This window comes from Ostrea edulis, chromosome 2 (genome assembly GCF_947568905.1).
Source record: "Ostrea edulis chromosome 2, xbOstEdul1.1, whole genome shotgun sequence".
Lineage (NCBI taxonomy): Eukaryota > Metazoa > Mollusca > Bivalvia > Ostreida > Ostreidae > Ostrea > Ostrea edulis.
Window position 1 is genome coordinate 108,810,339 of NC_079165.1, and position 21,425 is coordinate 108,831,763.

General features: G+C 37.9%; 1 protein-coding gene across 1 annotated transcript in view; it reads right to left on the bottom strand.

Annotated features, from left to right (window-relative positions):
* Positions 1–21,425, bottom strand: part of LOC125680241 (hemicentin-2-like) — a 168,386-nt gene that overhangs the window by 137,008 nt on the left and 9,953 nt on the right. Inside the window, exon 3 of the mRNA XM_056156020.1 lies at positions 9,553–9,775. Within this exon, the coding sequence (XP_056011995.1) occupies positions 9,553–9,775 (223 nt within the window). The remainder of the gene's footprint in view (positions 1–9,552; positions 9,776–21,425) is intronic.

Sequence of the window (21,425 nt, forward strand, 5' to 3'; positions counted from 1 at the left end):
TTTCTACGCGAATTTTAAAATTTTTAAGGGCATTAATTCCCGTTAGGGATCAACGAATCATCAAAAACAGGAAGTCCTCTTTTACAATTGATCAGGCAATAAGTTTAGTGAACATTTCGTGTTCGTCCTATTTACGGTTTTCATACTGTAGTGATAACAATGGTTTTTACGCAAGTCGCTGTAAATCGAAGAAAGGTCAACGTTCAGAGTCGTATTGCAATGCATTGACTTAAGTTGGTTCTTAACTAATTGTGCATATTATACTTAATCTCTACTTTATATGCTTTAGACGGTGTGAAAAGTGCTTATTTTCAAAGTTTCTAGATGACCTTGAGCTTTGACCTTGACCTAATTTTCAAGGTAAAAGGTCAGGGATGTCACTTCAGTTGGTCCTGTCTTCCTATGAAAAATACTTTAGGAGTTATAAATTTTTACGTGAAATCGAAAACTTTCAAGGGCATTAATTCCCGTTACGGATCGAGAAACCATCAAAAACAGGAAGTCATCTTTTACAATTGATCAGGCAAAAGGTTTAGTGAACATTTCGTGTTCGTACCAATTGCGGTTTCCATACTGATGTGGTAACAATGGTTTTTACGCAAGGCGCTGTAAATTGAAGAAAGGTCAAAGTTCAGAGTCGTAATGCAAAGCGTTGGAATAAGTTGGTTTGTGACTACTTGTGCATATAACACTTTATCTGTACTTTCTATGCTTTAGACTGTATGAAAAGTGCTTATTTTCAAAGTTTCCAGATGACCTTGACTTTTGACCTTGACCTGATTTTCAAGGTCAAAGGTCAAGTATTCCATTCCAATTGGTTCCGTCTTTCTACGACTTATATTTTAGGAGTTTTGAATTTTTCTGTAAAAATCGTAAACTTTCAGGGCCATTAACTCCCTTTAGGGATCACCGAAAACTTAAAAGAAAACACTACAACGCTTCAACTTGATCAACTAAAAAATTTAGTGAAAGTTTCATGCTCTTATCATTTACGGTTTTCGAGGTGAATCGATAACAAGGGTTTTTTGCGTAAAGTCCCATAAGTTCGTTAGGGGTCAAAGATCAAATACGCTGGGTGAGATCTGAGCATGTTTCGAGATGTCAAATATGATGGTCTACATAGTTTTTTGATAAGTCTTAAAACATCAAGAGCTTCTCGCGGCGGAAAGAAAAGAAGACAAATAATAATAAACAGAACAATATCAAAAGGTCTTTCCACAGAAAGGTGGAAAGACCTAATAATATTAATAAGCAGAACAATATAAAAAGGTCTTTCCACAGGAAGGTGGAAAGACCTAATAAAAAAAACCAGAACAATATTAATAGGACTTTCCACAGGAAGGTGGAAAGCCCTAATAAGAAATAGAACAATAACAATAGGACTTTCCACAGAAAGATGGAAAGCCCTAATAAAAGAGAAAAAGCAACATAAGAATAACAGAAAGGTCTTCCGTTGGAAACGGAAGACCTTAAAAGTGAAAAAGAAACAATGGAATAATAGAAGGGTCTTCCGCTGAAGACGGAAGACCTTAATAATAAGAAAGAGAGTAAAAACAACATGTTTCCAAACTTTGTGTGGGGAACATAATAAACAAATCAAATAAATAAACATTATTTATTTATATTATTTTTTACCTACACCTTACAGTTGACTCTTCTGACAACTCTGACAAAAGTATTCTGTCCACTTATCTGCCTGCTCTGCACACACACCAATACAATCACCATGATACCATTCATCACAACCATCACATTGTATCATTAACGAGCCATTATCCCCTTTTCAACAAAAACAGAGTACGTCGAGTTCACCTGTCTCTAGAGCACCTGTTACACCGTCTATTATTTCTGTCTGTTTCTTTTTAACCCAGTTAGGTGTTTCTCTATCGCAACATTTCTTCATTCTGTCATGATTGATGATCGTGATCATCTTCTCTAGTTGCACTTTATAAACATACGAGGTTATCTTTTCTAATACAACTCCTGGCCCCTTCCAAGGAGATTCTAATTTCTAGTTTCTCCCATTTAAATGAGCCATATGCAATATGTAAACTAAATATCCTGGCTTATATGCCATCTTGCGTATGGAGACAGCATAGTCTCTTTTCATATAAGACTGTGAGGACTTCAACTTCTGTGTCGCAACCTCATGAGAATGCGTAATGGCTTCCTTTAATTTGCTGACATACTCCACTTCATCTATGCTAGTCTCTTGTACAGGAAGGTCGAAATACTAAGTCCGCTGGCATGTTAATCTCCCGCGCAAGCATCATCATATTTGGAGTCAGTCCTGTCATTCTGTTGACTGATCTTATTGCACTGGCGAGTTGAGGGATATACATGTCCCAATCAGTCTGCGACTTGCTCACAAAACAACAAACAGCATCCATAATGGTGCGATTAAACCTTTCCACTTGCCCATTTGCAGAGGGTCTGTATGGTGTGGTTCTCGATATGTGGATATGAAGAGCTTGACAAACAGATTAAAACAATGAGCTTTCAAAATTCCTCCTTTGATCGCTATGAATAGTGAGAGGGCAAGCAAATCGAGCAAACACTTCGTCGATCAATGCCCTTACCGTTTCCTCCGCTGTTTGAGAGTGTAGTGGTATGATTTCCACCCACTTAGTGAATTGATCTATTAGTACCAAGATATTAGTGTTCCCCTTGACTGTCTCAGGCAGTGGTCCCATGAAATCAATGTGTACCCGTTCAAACGGGACATCAGCATGGTACTGAGATAAGGGACATTTTGCCTTCCTGGTTGCTTTTTTGTTCTTCTTACAGGTGTTACAAGATCGAACATAGGCCTTGATTGTCTCGTTCATTTTGTACCAATAATACTTCTCCTTAAGCCTTGCTCTTGTCTTATCAACTCCCTGATGTCCTGTCGTGGGTGAATCATGATTCAGTGAGAGAACTTCCTGTATGTAAGAATATGGCATAACTAATCTGGTGAGGTTGTTTTTAGATTTATTCCTGGGGACTCCATCACGATCTAAGAGGAATTTTTCTCTGTTGACAAAGTATTTCTTGGCTGCCTGATCTGCTAGAAACAGGTCCGTCTCAGCTGGTTCCTCATTGTTTTTCAGCCAGTGAAGAATCAGGTACAGTTCTGGGTCTTTACTCTGTTCCGCCGACAACTGTTCTGTTGTGTACTGAATACCATGACTGTTTCCTATCTCAACAGTGTTTACTTGGGCCACTTCTTCTGTCGTGATGGTTTTGGCCGAAATCATGCTCCCATGAAGTACCATGTCTTGTACTTCACTAGCTTCCTGATTGTCTCCTTTTGTCTTCATTCCGGTTGTCTGTACTTTTGCTAGTGGTATCACATTGTCAACCTTAATGAAATCTTGCCATTTCTCTTGAACTTTTACACAATGTTTACATCCACCACATGGAAGTGATGTGTGAGGTATAAAAATGAACATTTCTTTGCAAGGTTCTTTGATTTGCAGTCTTGATAAAATATCTGCGTTTATATGTTTTCTTCCCGGACGATGTTGAATCTGCATATGGTATTGGCTGAGGATATCCAGCCATCTGGCTAGTTGACCTTGTGGCTCCTTAAAATTAATTATCCACTGTAGGCTACTATGGTCTGTGCGCACAACAAATTCTCGCCCGAGGATATAGTGACGGAAATGTTGTGTGAAACGCACCATTGCCATCAACTCCTTCCTAGTGGTACAATATCTACTTTGTGCTGCAGAGAGTGTAAAGCTGCCATAGACCACAACTCTCTTCTAACCGTCTTGTATCTGTAAGAGCTCTGCACCGATTGTGGTGTCTGAGACGTCTGTGTCCAAAATAAACTTGTCAAGTTGAATTTCGCAATGTTGAAACTGGAGTTTTTTAAAGTGCATGCTTAGGGGTCTCGTATGCTTCTTGTTGTTCATGACCCCACATAAAAGGTTTCTTGCCTATGAGGATAGTCAGTGGTTTTGCTATTGATGAATATCCCTTATTAAAGTTCTGATGATAATTTACAAATCCCAGGAACTGTTCCACCTCTTTGGTATTTGTTGGTACCTTCCAGTTATTAATAGCCTTCACATACTCTTCGCCTATCGCCATACCACGTTTGCTCACTGTTCGTCCGAGAAAACTCACTTCCTGTTTGAATAAATCGCATTTTCGGGGTTTGAGTTCCTGGCGGAAACGTCCAAACCCAGTCCTCAAATTATTCATATGGTCCTCTAAATTCTTCCCCATTACTAGTATGTCATCCAAAAAACAAAACACAATTTGCCAATTCAGTCCACGCAATACCAAGTCCATAGCACGTGCATATGTGGATGGGGCATTGCACAACCCAAAACCCATGTGTGTGAATTGGAATAAACCGTATTTTGTAATGAAAGCAGTTTTCGACTGATCATCTTCTTTTACTCGTACTTGCCAATAGGCACTGTTAGCATGTAATTTAGAGAACCTTTCATTCCCTACCAGTGTGTCCAAGCATTCCTCAATCAGTGACAAAGGATACACATCCTTCCTTGTCACTGCATTCAGTTTACAGTAGCCTATTCCATATCTCACCTTACCATCTGATTTTCTGATTAGTACTGGTGCTGAAGCCCATTCTAAGACACTGGGTTCAATAACACCAGCAGCTAATATCCTTGACAACTGCTGTTTTTCCTCCTCCACGAATTGTAATGGTGTCCTCCGCATCCGCTGTTTAATTGCCTGCGCTTTACCTGTATCGATACTATGTTCAACTTCTTTAAACGTACCTATGTCAAATTCATCTCTGGAGAATATATCACTGAACTCCAACAATAAAGACTCTAGCTTTTACTTCTCTTCTACAGATAATTTTGTACTGAGGCTGTTAATCAGATTGAGGAGTTCTTCTGGCACAGGACTTTACTCGTCGCCACTAGCCTCAGTAACACATTACGTTCTTGCATACTGTTCTGCATCTTGAACATATTTTGTTATCACTATCACTGTATTACGTTTAATAGTGAGATACCTATCTGATGCATTCACTGAACACACAACTGGTTGTTCTTGATTCTTGAACAGACATCTTGGTATCAAAATTGGCAAGTTCTCATTACATGGTTCTATCACATATTGTTTCACCTTTCTCTCTAGCTGCGCTGGAACATGTACCACAGAATGGGGTGGAACTACTGCACGTTTTTTCAGCATCACCTTAGATATTACAGGAATTATTTTTTTAGGTCCTGTGGATATATCCAACTTTCACCTCCAATGTGGAAAGTATGATTCTTTAAATCCGCTAACACTTCATAAGTTACCCTAAAGTTCAACCCTAACAACACATCATCATTGATTGGGGCCACGTATACCTCCGTCGCATACGACTTAGACCCAATCTTCAAATCTACTGGACCCCTACAAAAGTCTTCATCATCATTCCACGACCACCTGCATGCATCATGGTTTGTCTCAACACTTGTGGTTTTGGCTCCAGGGTGGCATACACCTTGTCTGATATGGTGGTAACTTCTGCGGTGGTGTCCACTGCCGCTTCCACCAATGTATCTCCTAATTTCAAACTCAATCGCAACATAGAGAAATTTCCCATTTGCATTGTTGTAAATATCCTCTCAAAACCATCCGTTACCAATATACTATGTGAATCAGCCTCTTTATTCACAACAGTCGTTTCAGTAGGGAGGACCGTGGTAAACGGTGATCCTACTGCTATATCATTCTGCTGAACCACATGAACCTCTTTGTCCTGGGTCATTTGCTGCTGACTTCCTTCATTCTTTTTGCTTGATGTCCCATCCTGCTTTGTCTCATCACTCTCTACATCAGAATTTGTGTCAGCTGTGATGACAACTCCTTCATGACCCATGTCAGTATCCCTGCCAACTTTACTACGATTTTTGTTTGTGCACGTGTCTGACTTGGCTTCGCCAACAACAGCTCTTTGTTCAGTTTCAATGTGGTCACTATGAACTGATGTGTTTTGGCGATTTTCAGAAGTCTGGGTCGGTATTACGCCTCGTTGGCTGACTTTTCTGTGGTGGTTTGCAGAATCTCGCCAAGTGTCCAAACTCTCCACAACTGTAGCAATCATATCCAGCTTTCTGGTCTCTCCTAGGTTGTACTACATTCCCTGTTGCTTGGTTTTCCCTGGCTGTTTGCTTAATTTCTTATGGCGTCTCCTGGATTTTTGTTAATTCATGTCGCCATCTTTTCCCCATACTATTCATCTCTTCCTGTACAGTCTTCAAATTGAGATTTACATTACCTTGAATCTTACTAATATTTGCTTGAATTGATTTCATGATCTGGTCCATATTTTCTGCAATCTTGTCGATGCATTTCACAAGCTAGTCATTCGGAACTACTTTTACAGTGCTTACAGAAGATTCCTCAGTATCTGAAACATCAGCTGGCTATAGCGTTTCCCGTACATTGCGGGTTCGCACACTATTGCCAAACACAGCCTTGTCACTATACTGCTGCCATTTGATTCTCTCTAGTGCCTCGTCCACTGTCCTAGGCCTAAATGAAGCAGCCACACTACCAGGATGTTTATCTAATTATCCTTGGCACAGCTTTTTATTATTTCACTTGTAACATATTCCTCTGGCAGTTCACTGAATGCTTTATCTGCCAAGCTCAGAAGTCTTTCTGCCCAGTCATTTAAGTCTTCCCCTGGTGCTTGTCTGACACTTTGAAATTGTATTCTAATAGTTTCCGTAAGCTTTCGGAGATTAAATCTTTTCTCCATACATTCAACTAGTTCATCATAGCTGATATTCTTCTTTCGCCTTACTCGACCTAGACAGAAACGTGCTGCAGTACCTGTCATTGCCCAACATAAATATGCGCGTTTCTCCTGCTGAAGCAAACCATGCATCTCAGCGTACATCTCAAATTTCCCCAGGAATGATACTCAATCATCACCTTTGTCTGAGCCATCAAATTTATGGGACTTCAGGGGCACCGCATTGGTTACTCTGTTATTTTGGATGAACCGACTTGCAGTGTATTGTCCCTGCCCAACCTGCTCCAGATCTGGCAATGTTGTGTGCAAAATAGGGCGACTTGTCTTGCTAGATACCCCACCATGGGCGTCAAATCTCGCAGGTTTGGGTCTCTGTAACACTTGCCCTGACCGAATTTCACTTCTGTGTGTCCTCGCTGATGGGGTGTACAACCATGGCTCAGGTTTACCGATGTATGGTTCACAACTCGGCAGACATCCCGGTGCAAACGGGAACATATCTGCCGCCTGTGTATTCAACTGTGGTTGCATAGTTAACTTTACTCTTTCCTGTGCCTGTCTTACTGCAGGTGGCTGAAAGATTGGTGCTGTATGTGGTGTGCTATGCCAATCTAGCTCTGACTTGCTTTGATCTGTCTTCATGGGAATTGCACTTGCACTTTTAAATGATTCACCTTTACTGGTAGAATGCCCCATGCTCCCTAGCTTGAATCCATTTACTAAATCATTTCCCGCAGGTGGAGGAATGAAACTACAAGCTAACCTCCGGGAACTTATTGACTGCCCCTCATATATACTGGGAGTCATTAACTTATGCAGATCCTAAACCACTGTGTTCTCTGTTTCACGTATCTCATCTAACATACACTTATCCTCAAAGTCTTCCTCCAATTTCTCAAGGAACATGTACTCACTCAGTGTGCAAATAATCAATGTACTCTTGAATGTTGTGCATCTTGGTATGCGGCACTCTAGCTAACATTCCGGGCGTAATATCACCCCTCTTTCTCAAGTTCCATATGCGGTCAGCGGTTGTTTCACCCACCGTAGGAATTGTCAATAGTTCCTCAAAACTACAGAAATAAATGTGAGCTTTCTCATGACCAATCCCTATTTTACTATAGGTCATTCTGAAATATCTCTGGAAAAAATTACAAGATTACTGAACACCGATAATATTTCAACACCCTTTCCTTACTGTGTATAATATGTTTATCAGACATGAATACCCGTATTGACCACTTAAACGGTGGGGTATTATATCACGTTTTCCCCGCCTTCCTTCAGAATCAAATCAACACAAAATTACACAATTATCATCTAAAGTGAGATTTTTAAAGTGCACATATACAATCCTACCCTAAAAGTTTCACAAATTTAATAACAATTCTTGAAATATATTCTCTATAAAAACTTTACCGAATTACATCGTAAAACGCGTCGATTCAAATTCACGAACACGTGGTGGCAGCTTGCGCTACACCAAATATTACACCTATATTTATAAAAACAAATATTTATCTGTTACACACTTAAACCGTTCCTCGCGGCGCCATTTGTGGTAATAGTTATTAAATTATAAACATTACATATATTACCAGGTTCTAAGTTTAAGTATGGTGCCGACCTCTTGATCGTCTAGTTTGCCCTGTCGTCGTCTCAATGCTCTACTCTCAACATGACTGCGGATAGCTCCGTTTACCTGATCAGGATATAGGGCTCATGGCGGGTGTGACCGGTCGACAGGGGATGCATACTCCTCATAGGCATCTGATCCCACCTCTGGTATGTCCGGGGGTCAGTGTTTGCCCAACTATCTATTTTGTATTGGTTGTAGGAGTTGTGAGATTGATCACTGTTTGTTATCTTCACCTTTCTCAACTGGTTCTCTGACAGCAATCACTCATCCGTCTTCTATTTATAGTAATTAATAGTAAAATCGTACGTCAGTCCTGTCGGTTGAATAGCTAAATTAACTAAACTATGTACTGATTTCGGTTGTTTTCGTAGATTTACATTCAGAGGAGTCAAGGCCATTTGTTGATTTTCATATTTTTTTTTATTTGTGAAACAATATACTGTCACAATCGGAGGGGGGGGGGTAAGAAAATGGCAAACCCAGAGAGAGGAGTGGTACCCACAGGCGCTTGTTTAAATAGTAAGGTATTACGATTTGAAATACGTACATCCATAAGAATATTATTATATAACTTACGTAAAATATTAAATGGCGGAATATGAGGATGACGTCCCATTATTTCTGTAATTTTTGCTTCTCTTGTCCATAATACAATGACGTTTTTGATTTTTCAAACTATTAATCACCTCATAATATCAACTATGCACACAGTATTTTACGACCCGTTCCATTTGCTATTCCTTTTTTTGATTGTTTACAAACTCCCAAACCAACCCACACGATCTTTATATCCTGCGTCATGTGTTCCAAAACGTTTCACAAAACATTTGCTCGTTATAGTAGCACAAAAATAGCTAAAAGTACTTGAAATAAACATATGATATACTGTGTCGATATTTTCAAGAAAAAGCAAAAATTAGTGCGAAAGACATTGTCAATCTTTACGTATATTTATCGTCCCTTACATTTTTTGTTCTGAATGCAAATTTGCCGATATATGTCGTTGATTCGAAAACTTTGACAACCCTTCTAATAATCGCTGGTGCATGCGCCCAGCACTTAAAAATTTAAATATTTGAAGGGAGTAGAGAATACTACATTAATTATAATTAGCAATGCATGTACATGCACTTATCATTATCATTTAATTGATAGGTAAGTAAGATAGTGTGGTCTTAAAAATCGTTACCTATAAATGACAGAGTCCCAGTAGAGGTAGTAGAAATACCGGGATTGTTGTTGATCGTGAGACGTATCCTCACTGTCTGTCCAAACACTGCCGGGATAACAGAGCCATAAGAAACAGATGTAGATCCAGCGTACAAACTACTATCACTGACACAGGTTCCACCACCTACTGCACCGACTGGTCCTTCTTGGAGCTGTGAGAGGGAGGAACGTCCATCTTCTGACTGAAATGAATGGAGAAGGTTAATATAGGGTGGTCCAACTTCGATCGACAGGTAAAGGAATTGCAGTTTTGAGAGAAGGTATTCACATGAGTGTAGGGGTTAGCGGGGGTCAAGCTGGGCAGGTGACCAGGTGGTCAACCTGGCCAGTTGGCGAGGTCAAGCTGGGTAGGTGGGGAAATCTGAGGAGATAGCGTGTGAACGTTTTGATATACCTTTTGTTTTGATATTCCTTTTGATTTTCTGAAAGTCGGCATGTGTATACAGGTCCAGATATTTTATTCAATGAAAAAGAGCAATGGTTTACAGTTTACACATTTATTAAATAAACAATTAAAAGTTTACACAACAAGGTTTAGTTCCCGGGGTTAGGGTTAGGGTTGTAAATATTTGCAGTTGTTGTAAATAGCAGTTTCATTGTTCTTGAGATATTGTAAATAATGTACACTTATTTTATCACTACTCTCAATGTTGTATGCTGAATCTTTTATGTAATTATTATAGGTTTTAATAAAAACTTATCTGATTCATAAACCCATTTAATATCAATCATTCAAATTTTGGCTTTCATGTTATTAATAACTTTTTTACACAATCCCCCCCCCCCCCAAAAAAAAAAATACTTGAATTGCTTGTAATTCATTAAGAGAATTACACAATTTGAATTTATTTAATGATAATAATAATGTTTTATTTAGAGAATGTACAACAAAGTGGTAGTTAAAACAATTATGGGGTCAACATTCATGGTGTAGAAGGTATAGGTAGTACAAAAGGCAAAAGGGGTAGGTATACAAAAATATACATATATATTCACATACATACACTGTGCAGAGCTGGTCAAGTGGTGCAAGAGTCTGACCAACCACATGTACTGGGTTGCGGCCTCCACACCAGGAAGTGCCACTGATTGGTTTTGAACAGGTGCGAAAATCGGCAATTTTAACCGTGGATATCTCGCTTATAAAGGCACTTAAATGCGTGAGACTTTCGAATCTGTATTTTATTAATAAAGATACATCAGTTCAGATTAACTTATATTTTGACTTCATGGACACTTTAACCATCCTTATTTTTCATACAAGGGGTTTGATGGCTCATCAGGTGTTGCGTGAAGAATAATTTCTGGAGTTTAAGAATCCTTTCAATGTTGGTTTTAAATGCAAATCAATACATAGTATATGTTTGCATCTTTACACTTTTTCCATGTGAAATCAAAACTGTAGGATTCAGAGAAATTTTTTTGAATACATTAAAGAGAGGAATTTTAACACGATAATTGAAAACAGCAAAATCACAACTTGATATTATTTTCAATGGATCCATAATAATAAAAAAAGATTCAGTAAAATGAATAATTATTAGTAAGTTTCTGTTGATTTTTTTTTCTAAAGGAGCGGCACTAGTTATATACTTTAATATATTAGTTAAAATGCACGTCTTCTCATTAAAATATGTACATAAATGAAGTTCATATGCCGATCACAATTTCAAATGTTGAATTAAAAACCAAAGCATTTCCTGGATTTTCAAAACAAAATAGTTCAATAATACAACTTGTTTTATGGGGGTTTTTTTTGGGGGGGGGGGGTTGTTTGGTTTTTTTTTGCATCACCATACTTCAATAAAATTGCTGATTACAACCATATAAAATGTTTACAACTACCTATAGGTCTAATTATGCGAGCGTCGAACAGCAAGGCTACCGCTTTTTTTTTTTTTTAGAGAGACAGCGACAGCGATCTCCGCTACACCGGAACGGGGCACTTTCGTTTTGACTTCTCGGAAACCGGGTATTTTCTGAAAATGGCTTCAACTTTGTTTCGTAAACAATGAGCTCAGCTATTCGGTAGTTCTATAAAACTGAATTTGGTTAACATGCAAAGAATTTATGAATATGTTCACTATATTGTGTGGTTTCAGTGAGATTTTTCTGCATTAGGCCTTTATTTTGTATTGAATCTTATGTGATTGATTGACTTTATATTGTTTAAAGCCCCACTCGAGAATGTTTCAATCATAAGGAGACGTCACTACTGCCCGTGAAGGGGTGCAAAATTTACGCCTATGTTCGGCGCTTACGGCCTTTGAGCAGGGAGGGATCTTTATCGTGCCACACCTGCAGTGACTCGGGACCTAGGTTCCGAAAGACCGCCTCATTTAGTAGCCTCTTACGACAAGCAAGGGGTAGTGAGGACTTATTCTAACCCGGATCCCATATATTTTTACGCTATATATTTAAAAATAATTCATTTTTGCTCTAAAAGTACTTTGGACATAAACTCTATTATGAATATAGCAGAACAGTTTTATAGTTATAAAAACAACTAAATAGGTCCATATATCTGTGCAGTTAGCACCCTATATACGAGATCACAACGAAAAAGTACGTCATGACGTACAGGTTCTGAATACAGTTAATGTATATATGTTGTATTTAGGTAGCAGGGGACAGTTTCGCACTGTAGGCCCGGTCAACTTTTTCAAAAAATGGAAATCCCCATATTTGAAGTGATATTACATGTGTAAAAATGTATACAATAATTTTAGGATGCATGTCAAATGTAGCTGAGTGCTTAGTAAAAATGTTGATATACAACATATAGGTGTCACCATGATTCCTAGCATATAGATGGGTGCAAATACGAAATTAAGACACGTGGTCAGTTGCTGAAGAAATTTCGGTGAAAACATGCAGGGTCTAGCAAAAGGTATGTAGCTGCGAGGGAAGGTGGGTGGCCCCATATGAGAGGTAGATTTTTGAGAAGGGCAGATAGGGTTCTTGATTGTGCACAGTGTCTAAATCCCCATGTTTGGTACTGTGATGGTGTGGGGGTGGTGCGGATTAGCCCAAATGAGGGAAAATCAAAGCAAAAAAGGGGAACCTGCTCAGAGCATGTTTTGTGCACCAGCACCAGTATTTATAGATTACATGTAATTTAGGGTCATAATTTATTAACTACACTAATATGAAATACAAGTATTGACATAAAAGGGAAATATGATTTTTCATTAGTCTGTCATAATCTGACGTTGGTGTATACCCCCTATCCACATGTTTCAAAACCACAGAAACTGTCCCCTGCCACCTTATTGACTGCCGTTATCAAGTGATAAACTGTATACGTGAAAATATTTATAGTCAAATGTTGGTCAAATAAATAATGATATAATTATTTCTTTTTCAAATCAAATCACTCAATATTTTTATATGGTTTGCGTGAAGGTAATAATTCATATTGTGATCTTGAAATCGCCCCTCTATTTTCTCCTGATCCCGATCATCACTACAATGTAAGAAAATCTAATTTACATAATGATTGCGAGCAGCTGAGTGTAACTGGGCTACGATATACGGTGGTGTATAACGTATATATATTTATATTCCTGTTACAAAAGGAATAGTTAGGACAAACTTTCGACACATAAAGAAACCCCACTTTCCGCATCTGATTATTTCTAGCATACTCTTGAAAATGAAAAAGAGTATGTTGCATTAGATGCATTTTAAACTTCCCTTTATCGGAGCACTTGCTCCCAAGACTATTCAGTTAATGTAAAAGTAACCTTTGTTTTTCAATGTAGAAGGGTCGGCTAATATCGTCACACTTTTGCGATTATTATGTATGGTATGTGGTGGTATAGGGTGTATAGGTGATGGTGTATAGTGTATAAGTGGTAGTATGTTGGTGTTAATAAAATGTGGGTGACAGTATGGTGGTGTTAATAAAATGTGGGTGACAGTATGGTGGTGATACATGCAAACTAATAACGGTAGATCAATTTCTCATTAATATTGTCATCCTAAGAAATGCAAAACTATATAGGTAATGTTGTGTGTAATGTTAAAGAAGATGTAAATGATGGCATATGGTGTGCCAGTAGTGGTGTACAGGTGGTGGTATGGGGTGTATAGGTTGTGATATGTGGTGTTTGAGTGGTGTATAAGTGGTGGTAAGCGGTGTATGAGTGGTGGTATGTAGTGTATAGGTGTTGGTATGTGGTGTTAGTGGAAATGTGAGTGGTAGTATGGTGGTGTTAGTGGAAATGTGAGTGGTAGTATGGTGGTGACACATGCAAACTAAAAACGGTATATCAATCTCTTTCATCAAGATTCTGATGCAAAGAAATGCACAACTTAGGATCTATATGGGTAGTGGTGTGAGTTATGTTAAAGAAGATGTAAGTGATGGCATCTGGTATGTCAGTGGTGGTGTTTAAGTGGTGAATACGTGGTGGTATGGGGTGTATAAGTGGTTGTATCTAGCGTATAAGTGGTAGTATGTTGATGTTGATAAAATGTGGGTGGTAGTATGGTGGTGATACATGCAAACTAAAAACGGTATATCAATCGCTTTCATTAATATTGTTATGCTAAGAAAAACAAAACTTAGGACCTGTATGGGTAGTGGCGTGAGTAATGTTAAATAAGTAAGTGATGACATCTGGTGTGCCAGTAGTGGTGTATAGGTGGCTGTATGTGGTGGTATGTGGTGTTTGAGTCGTGGTATGTGGTGTTTGAGTGATGGTATGTGGTGTATAGGTGGTGGTAAGTGGTGTATGGGTGGTGGTATGTGGTGTTAATGGAAATGTGCGTGTTAGTATGGTGGTGATACATGCAAACTAATATCGGAAGATATATCTCATTTGTTGATATTGATATGTAAAACTATTAATTCTCAGACCTGTATGGTAGTGGTGTCATTGGTGTAAATAAAACGGTGTTAAAAACACAAGTGTTAACATCTGATCTACCATTAGCTGTGTTTAAATGGTGTTTATAAAAATGTGGATGGTGATACGTGATGTTTAAGTGGTGGTATGTGGTGTTAATGAAAATAAGGGTTGTGGTATGTGGTGTTAACGAAAGTGTAGGTAGGGTGTGCGATGTTATCGAAAGTGTGGATGGTAGTAGTTGGCTGGTCATTTCACGTCTCCCGAAATATACATCACTTGCAAATGAAATAATATGCTTAATGATTATACCCGTAGCAGTGAGGGCTCTTTAGCGTGCAAACGCCTACCTCCATAGGGTCTTCCGAAAGATCCGTAAATGCAGTGCATCTTGAGGACCAATCATTACCAATGTTTACGCCTTAGGTTGGCGCTGCTATGGCATGGGGAGGATTCGAATTCATGAGCTCCCGGTTAGGAAGCAAACGCTCTATCATTGGGCAATGCGACCGGTAATTGCGTGGTGGTGGTGGTGGAAACATATAAAGAATCTAAAAGCCAGGAATTATTCATTCACTTTTATGCATTCGAGCAGTTAAAATGATTGAGTGCTCAGAGTGTCATGCTTTATTTTCTCGCAGAGATGCTTTGATGAGTCACAAAAGACTAAAACACGGGGACAGCGATGAGGGAGAGGATATTGACATGAGTGATGTCTCTCCAACACAGAGTGATACTGACAGTGACGCAGAGAAAGACAATCTCGTCTTTCGCCAAATGGCACATAAAGCGCGAAAACATACAACTGCAGAGTGGGAGAAGAGATACAAGAAATACTTGAACCAAAATATGTCAGAAAAGAAGGCTAGTAAGAAAGCAGACGAAAGTCCAAAGGAGAAACTTACCAACAGTTTAGAAAACTGTATGAGCGGTTCCTTTACGATCAGTATCATTTGCAAGAAGACACAACGCACGGACAGGTGACGGACGTCATCGATGACTTTATGTCCGACAATCATGGATTTAAAAAAATCATTAAGATGGCTATTCGCAAAAACAAATATTTACTTGAATCTTACCTAGATAAGTACTACAATGATGAAGACGAGGAGGAAGAAGATGAGGAGGAAGACGAGGAGGAGGAGGAGGAAGACTAGTCGATGTGACAGAATCACACCACTGTGTACCAAGAAACCCACAAATGAACACTGGCTTTAAAAACTTAATTCATTCAAATATTGACCTGCATCTGCTTAAAGGAAAAAGCTACATCAAATGACATTTTTCATCGGAAATATGCAATAAAGTAAAAGTTGTAAATCAACAGAAATGTGTTATTTTTTACAATATGGGCAGTACGAAGCAAACTCACGTAAGAAATGTAATGAATCCTCAGGTGGTAGGATCCAATACCCTCAAGTTATCATTAGCGGTTCCTTGTCCTACTTGTCACACCTCATTCAATCTTCAGATATTCGCTAGCTAACATGGCACAGAAACAAGTCGATTTAAAGAAAGCTAAGAAGACCACAGCAAGAATACATAGACAAGTAGCTGGAAATGGCACATACCACGGACTTTCTTCCTAGTCAGAATCCTACGACCAAGGCCTGGGGGTCTTCTTCCCCGATTCGCAGGATGCTACGGGACTAGAATTGGGTTTATACAACGACCCTCCCATAAGTAGTGAAGATTCACCCATGACCAGGGCCGATTTTGCGATCATTACGACCACACTGGACGGTATTGTTAACCGTATCAACGTGTTGGCCGACGAAATCGCCAGTCACACGAAGGTATTGGTGGAAAAAAAACTGGAGGAAATAGCAGCGGCCAAATACCGTAAGGACCCCACCAACAACGCCTGCTTCACCTGTGGGGAAACGGGGCATTGGTCGCCAGATTGCCCGCAGAAAACCACAAAGAAGAGTAAAGAGCGCGACCCGTGCTACAAGTGTGGGGAAGTGGGCCATTGGATTGCGGACTGTCCGAGACAGAAGGACGTGACTCCTCCCGTTCCCAGCGCGAAACCTGAACCATCCAAAAAGAAGAGGAAGCCTGCCGCAAAGAAACCAAAATCCGTGTGAAAACCGTGTTTCAGACTTTGTGTAAAATTGTGTGTGTGTGTGGACTTTAAAAATTATATTTAATTATTGTTCAAATTGTGTTTGTGTAAACTTTTGATTGTTTATTTAATAAATGTGTAAACTTTAAACCATTGTTCTTCTTCAATTAAAATATCTGGAGTTGTATACACACGCCGACTTTCAGAAAATCAAAAGGAATATCAAAAGAAAAACAAAACTTTCACACGCTATCTCCTCAGATTTCCCCACCTAGCCAGCTTGACCTCGTCACCTGGCCAGCTTGACCACCTGGCCACTTGCCCAGCTTGATCCCCGCTGACCCCTACACTCATGTGAATACCTCCATTCAAAACTGCATTCCCTTGACCCGTCTATAAAACCTGCACTCAAAACTGCACTCAGTTGACTCGTCTATCGAGGCGCCTTATACTACTGTCTTTAACTTGAACACAAAAAAAATCAATTCCAGAGACAAATTATTTTACTGTATACAAGTATGTCTATTTAGAAAAATTAAAAGTGTCTTGACAGTTTGCAAATCTAAACAAATTGTTGCTTGTGGATGACAAGTTGGCAGATTGCATCATATTTCCAAACGGACCACTTTCGACATTTTCTAGACTAAACTCGTTGTTCAACAGTTCATTGATTAAATTGGTTTCCAGAAAATCAGGACATGCATTTGCAGGTGGAGCTGCACTATCCGATTTTGACACAGTGTCAGACATGTCAGATGTTGCAGATATACATGTATTTCTACACAAAATGTCAGATATTTCCCTCTTTTTCGCCTCACTAAGTTTGGAGCTGTGCGATTTGATAGACATTTCATTACGATGTCCACTAATTCCCATTATGTGTCTTGCCTCCACCTCTTGTAGTCCAGGGTCGTTATACTCGTGGCTCGGATGCAATGATTAGTGTACGTTTTGCTTAAATTGGCCTCTTTACTTAAATTTGCCATGAAAGAATAAAGTGGGTTTTTTTTTTCGACAGCTGAATTTTCATACAACGTTTCACTTTCGTTGTATTTCCTTTTCTTGGGACGCTGCCAGAAATTGTGGTTTTCTGGATGAAACTGTCCAATATACTTCTTTAAGGAATTTAATGGACAACGAGGATCACCTTTAAAATAAACAAAACACAGAGTTAATCATGAAACAAAATGTTTTCCATTTTCAATGATTTTAAAATCTACTGAAATTGAAAATACTAGTTTGACATACGTTACACTTACCAGGTGTGTCATACATTCTGTCCTGTTTAATTGTCATATCCTGTAGGTCGTCTCCCCTGTGGTTTTTCGTTTGACGTTTCCTGACTGTTACATATCCCATTCCTGTAGAATCCATGGCTATAGTGAAATAGTACCAGGCTTCTTCGGTTTCACAAGCACGGCTTTACATTTCCTTTGCAGTTTTGAATCTCTCATCGTTAATAATGTTTCCTTTTCTAACCTTCAAAAAATGTTCCTGTAAACCATATCGCTGTTCGTTGTCTTCACCTTGCATTGCAGACTAATCATAGATTTCTTCGCATATCGGTCTCCAACAACTTTTTTTCATCTTTGCATTGAATTTTCACAGAAAACATTTCATTTGATCCGTTGTTTGTCGCTCGATTTCCGATAAATCCATACCTTTCTCGGTTGCATAGTTTCCTAATACAGACAATGATGCCCAAATGAGTTTCTTGGTGTTTTCGCCATCTCTAGAATCAAGCAGATTCTCAAATTCATTCTCGTCTAAATAATAAAACCTTGTTGACATCGCCATGATCAATCAAATTTTTGTTGTCTGTAAAATTAGAAACCACGAGCCGAGCAACGCGATTTCATTGGCTGAAAAACTGTGGAGAACATTTAGGACCTTTTTCTATATTCCAACGTAAAATCTAGAGGATTACGGATAACCGGGAATTAGCTTTGAAAGCAGGGATTTGTTCAATATTGACTAAGCACAGCAAAATGGGAATTAGTCCCGCAACGGCAAAATCCAGGGAATTAGCCACATCTAATCATCTAAGTGTATATAGTGAAAAATCAGTAGAGGTATACTAATACAAATTAACGACTTTTTAAAGAGCACCTAATTAACTTGCTTTAGGTAAGATTACAGTATAATCTATTCTTAACAAGAGTCCTTATCCAGGGAAGAGAATCCCTTTATTAATACCAATGCTATACAATATCCATGCCCCCTTTTGAAAAAAAAATATTTTATGGGTCAACGTCCGAGGTCAAACTGCTAAAACTCAAGAAAATGTTATTGAGGTAGATGTTTTTCTAGCATTTCCTGTCTTGATTGATTTATAATCTGTTCTCAAATTTTTAGTGTGAATTAAAGAAAAGACATAACGTTGATTTAGAATTGTTTATAAATGTGGATATATGTGAATTTGAGTTATGATATATTGAAATTTCTGTCTTAAAGGGGTTTGTACCTGAAATTTGGAGTAATGTCAATTTTTTAAAGAAGTGTATATTTGATTTCTACATTGAGGGAAAATTAAGAACTTAAGAAGAAATGAAATGAGGTCGCAACGCTTGTTATTAAGCTACAGTGTTCTAAACATGCCCTTTTTACACTTAAACTTTATTCAATTAACCTTGATTTGTCTGTTGGTGTCAACACAGTATAAGCAACAAAAAGCAATCGTTGCATGAAATAGATATAATCATGTCTTTTAACAATATAGATTAAAAAAAAGTTTGATACTAGTAAACTAGTATAAATGAAAACTAGATGTTGTCACAAGACAATAATGCCCGCACGCAAGTGTTTGCCTTTAAATATACTCTCCGTCTCATTGGTGGATCTAAAGGGGGGGGGGGGTCCAGGGTTGTTGTTGTAGTTTTTCAAAATACTGCCAACTTGTATGCCATTTACTTATTCATGTAGAAGTTGAATAATAGATTAATTAGCACTGGGTGATACATATATTTATGTTCGCCGAATCATGGGATATGGTATAGTACAGTTTCTAGATCATCTTGTTGACCCCTCTCCCCCCATCCGCTTTTCCATATCGCTGGATCATATATATATATATATATATATATATATATATATATATATATATATATATAAAGCACTGAAGAACCAACAACATTCAGTATCCAAAATTGTCGGATCTATATTAAATAGATACAATGGTCAGGGAAAATAATTATATAAAGCACTAGAATGACCAACGACATGAACAATTGTTGGTCATTTTAGTGCTTTATATATATATATATATATATATGCGCCGTCCCATGCAAAAAGGGCCCTTATGTATATTGACGTCATAATGAGAAAAACGCTGGTAAAGATAACGTCATTATTTGTAAGTTGCGTCTGTTACTTATGTTTGCAATGCTGTCAATATAACGTGATTGTGTTTATATAAATCATCTGGAACGATGCCGACATGTACCTGGAATTAACAAGAGGAAAACATGGACTTTTTAGAGGTGAGTTTTATATAAACAGACATAACCAATATTGTCTTGGTGACAATTAGGCCTATAAACTATTTCGATGCACAAGATTTGGGATCCGCGCATATGTTGACGGGTACTGCAGGTGCACTTCAATCTAAGAGCACATGTATCCACATATATATACATGCAATTTTCCGCATTAAGCAGATTAAACAAATCAAATGATACAATTTAGAGATTTGTCATTTAAGTGAACAATACTTATTTTACCGATATTCATTAAAACATAAATCAATGACGTACGTTTGTTTACATTCGCGATTGTTGAGCTCCGTGCATGTACATGTGTTTATATATGTCCCGCTTGTGATATCCTAGTTATTTTTCATAAAGTTTTTAAAAAGACAAATAACTAATTGTTCTTATATCATAATGGGGTTATGATCTGGCTTTCTAAACTTTATTTAGTGCCTAAAATGACTTGTTTTCATCGCGGCTATTTATAGGTAAATGGATAAAATTTAGAGTTACGTCCCGCTGTTTTCGTATGTCATAGGCGGATTCACCGGTGGCTACTCAAAAATTAAATAAACAATGATCATATTAAATTCAAAAGAATAATAAAGAATTAATCTTTTCAAATTCATCAACAATTTTTAAAGTAAAGTTTTGTTTCAACAAATAAATATATAAATATTTGAATACATAAATCCAGTTTAATAAGAATGACCATAGTGGATGACCCCTTATTACTGAGAGAGAGAGAGAGAGAGAGAGAGAGAGAGAGAGAGAGAGAGAGAGAGAGAGAGAGAGAGAGAGAGAGAGAATACAATTTTTTCTATCAAATGCGGTTATTATTAATCGAAATATGCAGAGTGCAGAGCAGTTTTCTGCATGTAGAATTGCGATCAAAGTAGATTGATAATATATATGCCGTCGTACACGTTTATTCAGATAGAATATTTCTGTAGTTAGGTGCTTATTTCAGTCTTACATTCAATTGATCAACATGCTAATGATAAATAAAAATACTATTTACTGGATTTCTATTTAATGAATAGCTCATAAACAATCTAATACTTATAATAATAAAAAAGATATTACCATTTTGTGCTGAGATCAACAATTTGTCAAAATTTAAATTCAGTACTACTGTAGAATCTCTGTTTGTAATATGAATGTATTTGATATTTTATTTTAAACAAATACATGAAGGTTTAAATATTTGCACGGTATGTGAACATGTAGAATTTCACAGGATATTTTGTTACAGATTATTGACGAGTGGCATAGGGAATATTTTCCTCCTTCACAAAGTGTTGAATCATCTGATGAAAATACAGACGATAGTGATATTTCAACTGCATCAGAAAATGAATCCAACGAAAATATTTTAGAACAAAGAATTCAACTTGTGCATCCTGATAATGATCAGAATAAAAACCTAAATTCAGAGGAGGAGGAC